This window comes from Euphorbia lathyris, chromosome 1 (genome assembly GCF_963576675.1).
Source record: "Euphorbia lathyris chromosome 1, ddEupLath1.1, whole genome shotgun sequence".
Lineage (NCBI taxonomy): Eukaryota > Viridiplantae > Streptophyta > Magnoliopsida > Malpighiales > Euphorbiaceae > Euphorbia > Euphorbia lathyris.
Window position 1 is genome coordinate 24,626,014 of NC_088910.1, and position 8,343 is coordinate 24,634,356.

General features: G+C 33.9%; 1 protein-coding gene across 1 annotated transcript; it reads right to left on the reverse strand.

Annotated features, from left to right (window-relative positions):
- Positions 1-1,449: 1,449 nt before the first annotated feature.
- Positions 1,450-7,715, reverse strand: LOC136225592 (uncharacterized). The gene is made up of 6 exons (XM_066013677.1): positions 7,568-7,715; positions 7,155-7,458; positions 4,685-5,250; positions 3,529-3,721; positions 1,998-2,273; positions 1,450-1,929 (listed from the first exon to the last, which is right to left on the reverse strand). Exons 2-6 carry the CDS (start codon positions 7,320-7,322, stop codon positions 1,576-1,578), a joined length of 1,557 nt encoding a protein of 518 aa, XP_065869749.1. The 5' UTR covers positions 7,323-7,458; positions 7,568-7,715; the 3' UTR covers positions 1,450-1,575.
- Between the last annotated feature and the right edge of the window lie 628 nt (positions 7,716-8,343).

An 8,343-nucleotide genomic window follows, 5' to 3' on the forward strand; every position in this document is an offset into this window, starting at 1 on the left:
AAAGACAGTTTGATAAATTATTTCTTAAATTGACCCAATTTGTCAATGTTAGAGGTAAAATTGCTTTTGACCCTAATATTATGGGTATAATTGTACCATTTTAGACATTAAGGGTAAAATTGCTCATAGCTATAAATGTTAGGGGTATTTTTGCACTTTATCCTATTATAAAATAAAAAATGTGTTACACAAGTTAATAAAAATAACCTATATAAAAAATAAAAAATTTATTGAACGCAACAAAACCTTGTTCGTCCGGTAATTATGTTGTAGAAATATAAATAATGTTAATGAATAAATATATTTTATATAAGAAAGATAATTTTGCCAATAACATATAACTACAAACAAATGTTTTTTTTTTTTGGTAAACATGAAAAGAAAACACACAAAAAAGACTAAGGCATAATCATCCTCGAAAAGCTAACACCCAAAAGGTCGTCTAACAGCAGCTTGCGAACCTCATGTGGTGGGAAAGAAAGAACAGAGGCTCTGAAGTCAAAATCATGAACTAGACCAGCCAAAAAATCAGTAACCCGATTCTGCTCTCGGAAAACATGACGAACCCGAACACCCTCAAAATTCCTGATAAGATGCTTAATATCTTTAAAGAGATTTCGACCAATGCAACCAGCAATGCCATCTCCATTAAGAGCATCCACAATTTTAGAATTATCTGATTCAATCTCAATCAAACGGTAGTCCTTATTTGAAGCAAGAGAGATACTAGAGAAGAGCCCCCGAAGCTCCGCATCATAAGAGGACTCTTTACCAATCTTCTGACGAAAACCAGCCACCCAATTCCTATGACAGTCACGAATGACCCCACCAGCCGAAATGGATCCGTCGCTCATCCTCGAGCCATCGGTATTAAGTTTGAGCCACTCCACAGGAGGTCTCACCCAGTGAATATTAGCCTCAACACGAGAAGACCCACAACTGCCTTACCCCAAGTTATTCCATGCTGCCTAAAAATCATTAGCAGTCGAATGGATTACCAATAAAAAATTAGAGGGGATTTCCTCTTTTCTACCAAACACAAAATAATTACGCCACCGCCACAAAAGCCAGCAGCAAGTGATAAAAGTAATTTGCCAATTATTAATCGAGTTTAGCTCCTTATCCCAGAGACACCAAGAAAACCAATCTAGATCCGGTTTTGCAACGAAGACAAACATCAGGCGAGTCGGAACAAGGTATCCTCATACATCCCTATTATGCTGACAGTCACGGAGCGTGTGAGTTATATTCTCACAACCAAGCACACACCGAGAGCAAAGTTCCGTAGAAACCAAGTGTCTACGAAATCTTTCTTGGTACAAACAATTGTTTATAAAAAGCTTCAAATAGAAGTTTTTCCTGAAACGTTCCAGAACGCTGTAGTTTCTAGAAAAAACGCTGCAGTACACCCTCTGTATATGTATATATAGCTCAGCATACATAAAGAGATGAGAACTAATTACTATAGCTTAGCATACATAAATATTTTGCTTTGTACCTAAGAATTGACAACTAATCACTATATTTATTCATTTAAATTATCCAACAAAATTGTATTTAATCCTAATTAGGTCACTAATTTTGATTATCCCAATAACTCTTCTCCCATGACTCAACTTGTTTAACTACATTCTCTTTTGTTCTAAAAATAGCATTAAGAGATGAAGGATCATAAGGAGGAAGCATAGTACATGGACTGGTCTCGGCAGGACTTTTTACCAATGATTCCATCATAAACTCCTTCACTAATCCGTTAGCTGTGCAAGCCATGGATTCTGAACACAGTTTAACAGCATTTCGAGGTATAACAGGCTTGAATGTCAACAACTTAGAATACTCATTTAAAAGGTGGAACATGTAATCATATACATAATCCATCTTTAATTCCTCCTGAATGAATTCACTTGCTGCCTTTCCAATGGCCTGTGCCTGAATTGGAATAAAATTTTGATCAATTAAGGCATACAGTTTCAAAAAACATTGGAGGCAAATTATACCTTTTGCTTGTGTTTGTTGGCCCAGTCAACAGCGAACTTAATGGAGCGGCACTTGTCGTCATCTTTGATAGGCCAGTAATGGTGAATTGGCTTCAGACTTCTTGTAAAGAAGTCGTAGTAATGGGGTTTTACGAGCAAAGTGACTGAATCACAGGCCAGAATGTATTTTTCACTGACTGACCATGCTGAACCTTCGATGTAAATCTTATACCTGTAATTACACTGGTCTGCTAAGTTTGATTGTTTGTATCCTTCCTGAGATTCTTTGAACCAGTCCTGCAATAGATAATAACAATGTTATTACTTTCCTCATCACCAAAACTTATACACTACAAATAGGAAGAAACTGTCAGTAACCTGTGAGTTATACTAGTCTATCAGGGCAATTTTACATGCATGCTTATTTGTTTTTTCAAAATTGAGCTAGATTTGGAATACAGACATAAAATGGGGTCATTTTAAAAAAAAAAAATTGAAAAATTTATCCGTATTATGTATTAATCAAGTTGGAACCACCCATGGTTACGGCTGTAAACAAGTCGAGCAAAACCGAGCTTTGACATACTCATGTTCAGCTCGTACGAAAATTGAAGAGCTCGAACTCGAGTTCAACATTCTGTTAGTGAGCTGCTCACAAGCTGTTTGCGAGCTTGTTCACGATCTATGCTCGCAAGCAACTCATTAATTCAATTAATGAACTTAGCTCGCGAACAACTCTTAACTATGTTTAATTATATCTATTTGAAATTTTTTTAATACAAAATTATGTAGTTTTGAAATCTACAAAACTAAGTTGTTTTATATTTCTCCTTGATAGAAATATTATTATTAAAAGAAATAATCGAATCAAGTTTGCTCACTAACATATTTGTGAACATCATAATTGAGCTTTCTCATGAGCTTGTTCATGAACCTATAATCGAATCTATCGAGTCTACTCGCGAATTTTCAAACCAAATTTTATTGTGCTCAAGCTCGACTCCTTTATAAATCGAACCGAACATTATCGAATTTTTATCAAACAGAACACCGAGCTGCTTATAAATGACTTAGCTCATTTACCAACTCTACCTATAGTAGGTAGGGTTCCGGTGGTAGGGGACCTGACCCATGTATCACCCCTGTTGTACCCAACTCTCTATTTATATATAAAGGATTGAAGACAACAGATTCCGATACAAATAATTCCAAATAATATAGTGAATATAACTATATATATATATATATATATATATATATAGCTTAATACATTTCTAGCTCATGTAATTATCCAAACAAAACAAGTGTCTATTTATATTCTGAAAATATCCTATTTATTTTCGGACGAAATGATCTATTGATTATTTAAACTTTCTTAGAATAATCTATTATCTTATTAAATTTGTTTAAAGTAATACACACTTCAATTTGTCTAAAATTTTCATTTGCTTGAGTTATGCTGACAGGGATGGGAACGGACTTTTAAATACAAATACTTAATTCAAGCTCAACTTTGTATGTTGTTAATTTAGATGTAAATAAATCGAAATACCTGGGCATAGACACGAGCATTCCAGTCCTGTTCCTGAGAAACATTACATTTCATAAGGTCCTGTCTGGTTTCTGCAACTGTTGGATTTCCTTTCCAGAAAGCATAAGCTTCCCTTTCCATCCATCTCATTTTATTGTTCCCTTCTTTTAACTCTTCTAGCAAACGCTCCCATGGCTTTATATCTACCTCAGCCCTTCATTTTACCAAACTAATCAATTAAACTCATTAAAATTGACACAGATTGATGGTACAAACGAGCAAGATTTAAAAAATAAATAAAAATAATGCTCAATATGATATACAAAAAAATTTGGTCAATATGATACGCAACAAAAAAAAAAAAAAATAATGGTCAATATTAACAAAATGGACCGAATCAGACTAGTCCGTGTTGTTTTTATAAAATTTCAAACAGTCTACTGAAACTGAAATAATAATATAATCCTTAAAAAATAGCAATAATTCAAATAAAAAACTTAAAGGTAACAAAGTAAGTTCATCCAATGGTGCATAGCCTAACCTATAATAATAATATAAAGGCTTAATACATACGCAGCCCCCTGAACTTGTCTATTTTTTTCATTTTACCCCCTAAACTTAAGGGACAACTTATTGACCCCCTAAACTTCCAAAAGGCCACCCAATTTACCCCTCCTCTCCGACGTGGCGCTTGGATTATTGCAGCTTTGTATTTTGCCAGGTCAGCGCCACGTCGGAGAAAATAGGTAAATTGGGTGGCTTTTTGGAAGTTTAGGGGGTCAATAGGTTATCCCTTAAGTTTAGCGGGTAAAATGAAAAAAATGGACAAGTTCAGCGGGTAAAATGAATTTGTATTAAGCCTAATATAAATGATTATAATTATAATAAGTAATTATTAAATTGAATGCTACTGTACTGAACTGAAATTAAGTGATAAAGAACATGACCTAAGTCTAATATCGATTTTTTTTAATCCAAACCCGACCTAGAGAATACGGATCTGGACCACGAACAAATCAAAGTTTAGATACCAATTCAATTTTTAAATTCACACTATTTAATAAATTAATTCAAAAACTTGAGTTAATATCTAAAATTCTATTTGAATTAAAATAATTGGGCCACCAATTTTATGGCCATTTTTTCCCTTAATTGAGAAAAGAAAAAAGTTCCTTACCATCCCCAAAAAGACCAATCCGGAAAAACGATATCAAGCGTGTGATCGTCTCCACAATAACGAAACAAGGGAGGTGGGGCTAATGCATCGGGCCCACTGTAATCCATTGACTTTACAACAGGCCAGTCAACGCAATCAAACATCAGCTCCAAATCAGGCACTTTTCCTGGGTACTTTCTCAACAACTGTAGGAGTCCCCACACCGTAAAAACATCTCTCGTTTGGAAGCCTTTTCTGTACTTCTCCAAATAAGCTTTGCCATTTACTATCACCAACTTGAAATTCGCTGTCCTTTTGGCTCTTTCGATCATGTCCCTCGTTATCCCTGTGCGGGCCCATGGTCGTAAATCTTCATATATCCAACGGAAGTACTCTGGACAAGTTGAAGATGGGCGGTCATGATTCGCTGCGAAGGTCGTGGGGTAATTTGCTGGGCAGGTTCGTGTGAGGTTGAAACCAGCGCAGTCCAGTGGGATCTCTATATTCTTTAGGGGCTTTTTAGGTATTTGACCACGTTTTGAGGTTATTGCTTCAAAAGGCTTCTGAGCCGAGCTGCCAGTGAAAGTCTGCACATAGTGAAACGAAGACAATTTCGAATACGCCCAATCAGTTTAAGTTTAAATAAGGGTTAATATACATATTTGCTCCTGTGTTTTCGCAGAAAAACAGATTTGCCCTTAAATCAAATAAACTTACAAAACTATCCCTGAATTTTCCATAAACCTGAAATTATACCCTAATCTAACAGAACTGGTAAACGACTATGACATCAAACCTTCTTGTCTCCAAAAAAAATTGGATGAGGACAATCAAAATTCATTTGGTTTCTTATTGTTTTCTATTGCTATTGCTTTTGGATTATTTCAGAGGTTTAGATGCCGTTTTATTAGGTTGATTGAGCTTTTATGAAAATGAATTTTGACCAATCTGTTCTTCTAACTTGCTTTTAATCGAAATTGAATGTGCATATTTTTTTCTGTTTGTGATTGGTTGTTCTTTTCTGAAGTTTTTCTGGAGACAAGCAGGTTTGATGTGAACGTCGTTTAACAGCTCTGTTAGATTAGGGTATAATTGTAGGTTTGTGAAAAATTCAGGGATAGTTTTGTGGGTTTATTTGATTTAAGGGCAAATCTGTTTTTTCGAGAAAACACAGGAGCAAATATGTGTATTAACCCTTTAAATAAAGGAACTTACATAATATCAATTTTTTTTTTTTTTTGACAATTACATAATATCAATTTAGACTGCTAAAATAGTACCAATAAAATTTTAACGTTTAATTAGATCTCAATAATGAAACATGACACATCATTCACATTACTCCATTAAGTTCAGTCAATTCTACGTGAAGAGAGTAGTGGAGTAATATGAATGATGTGTTATGTGCCGCTATTAATGTCTAAATTGGTACATTTTTTTAACATTAAATCCATATTGGTGTTATTTTGTACGTAAAACCTAAATTGATACTTCACCAAAGACTATACGCCTATTTTGATACATTATCCCTTAAATATACTATTATATTATTAAAAAAAAGTGTTTTTTAAAAAATATACTATATTATAAAAAGTCTCTGACATTCTGTATTGGTCTGTTTTGTCACATATGCGCATATATCAAATAGACGATCAAATATATCTTCATATTTTTCAAATGACACAAAATGGTTCCAAATCACATTTACCTTACTTGCCTACCTACTTATATCAAATAAACAACTAAATATATCATTTACGACAAACAAATATATCTTTAGTGATGTGATAATTAGAATAAAAGAATTATACCAAATAAACTTACAATTCAAATAAGAATATATTTATTTGTTGTTCACAGTTACAAAACATATTTAATTGTTTATTTGAAATGAGTATATGTGACCAATATATATATATATATATATTAACCCTTTTATAATCAACATCGTAGACTTTGACTCGTCCAAAATTTGGTTAGTGAAAAGTGAAAATAATATAAAACATTTAAACAGTGATTCAATGAATCATATTTTGAACTAATTAAAGTAAAAATATTAAGTTCAAAATAGTATATGGAAAATGACAAACCACATAAATCCCATTTTGAACTAATTAAACAAAAAAGATCAAAGTGTAAAATAAAATGCATAATGCATTACAGCCGTTGTTAAAATTTCCACAAAAATGAGGCAAAAGCATACACGTATTGACGTATACTCACATGGCATGAATAGAAAGAAAGTCGTCACTGTGGTCCCACCATACACAAAAATTTCCACAAGAAGATATTTAAAATTAAAAGACGTTGAACCGACACCCACGGCGCACGTTAGGGAGTACAATCAACTCATACTAGTACCAGAGAAGATTATGGAAGCCAAGGTGTCAACTCGAATAGGCATGTGCTTTGTCTAGCAATTAAGTATATGACTGGAAATTAAGCGAAAATTTCGATATATTCATCGGAAAGTGAAATGAGCGAAACTTACGGCGGAGTGAAGGAGACGCGTAGAGACGAACGCGCCGGTGAGGAAGAGAAGGATGAGAGCTGAGAATTTTGCAGGTAATTTCATAGAAGGCCAGATCGTCTCCGCAAAATTAAAATAAATCCTCGATGCGATGAGTAAATAGCTCTGATGAATCCTGTTTTCTCTCATTATATGATTTCCTGGTGTATGTATATACACAGTATACTTTACTCTTTGCTGCTATATGGAAGAAGGAAGATCTTACAGTCGTAATCTGCTGATTCTTTCTACTTGGAGATTCAGTGAATCGATACGTTAACTGAGCCTGGTAGAATTTTAGAAATGAAATACAAAAACAAAAAAGTGCAATCAGTTTTGATCATCATCCACACAAATAAAATAAAATAAAAAGAAAGAGAAAGAGGGAAACTTACAGGTTAGAAGGAAAAAGATTCTTGTGAAAGTGAGGCTGCTTTTGTTAATTGTGGGAATAAAAGGAGCTTTCAAAACGCTAATAATATAATTGGAAACTCCAAAACTAGGACAAACTAGAAAAGGTTGTTTGTTTAATTATACTTTAGAATGATGTGCAAAATGGAAAATTATAAAATTGGATCAAATGCGAGACCCATTTATATATTTAACTCATTTACTCAATTTATTATATATTTAGACTATGTTTGTGTAACTTTTCCAAAATACCCTTAACTTTTCATCTTCCCCTTCCCCATTCTAGTTACGCGAACGGTTGCTCTTCCTCTTTTCCTTTATATTTCGTGAAATCTATACCATTTCTTTACATCACCATGTCTTTTTCTTCTTCCTCTCTTTATCTATTAATTCTTCATTTTCCTATTGCTAGAAAACGACGTCATGGTTCTTCATCTTCCTGTTTCTGCTCGTCTCTTGGTTTCTTTCTTCTTTTGCGGATTGAAGCAATCGTTATTCTACGTTATTTTCATCGTTTTTTCCAGTTTATCATATGGTTATTGACGATTTTAATGGTGAAAGACGGAAAAATGTAAATATCTACTGTTTTCTCTGCGTTTTTTCTAGAAATTCATTTAGCGTAATCTGGTTTCGCGAAGGTTTACGAGTAGAAAGAGTCTGAAATGTGACGATTTGACTTTGCGAAAACGGATTATGTGAAGTCTGCGAAGAGAAAAGTTCATGATTTTTCCCTCACAGACTTCGCGTAATCCGTTTTCGC

Excerpts from the sequence above, each read along its gene's own strand:
- LOC136225592 (XM_066013677.1), bottom strand. The coding sequence starts at position 7,322 with ATGAGAGAAAACAGGATTCATCAGAGCTATTTACTCATCGCATCGAGG. Across the intron at positions 3,722-4,684 it reads GATTGGTCTTTTTGGGGATG|GGCTGAGGTAGATATAAAGC; the intron begins GTAAGGAACTTT and ends GGTAAAATGAAG. Across the intron at positions 2,274-3,528 it reads ATGCTCGTGTCTATGCCCAG|GACTGGTTCAAAGAATCTCA; the intron begins GTATTTCGATTT and ends TATCTATTGCAG.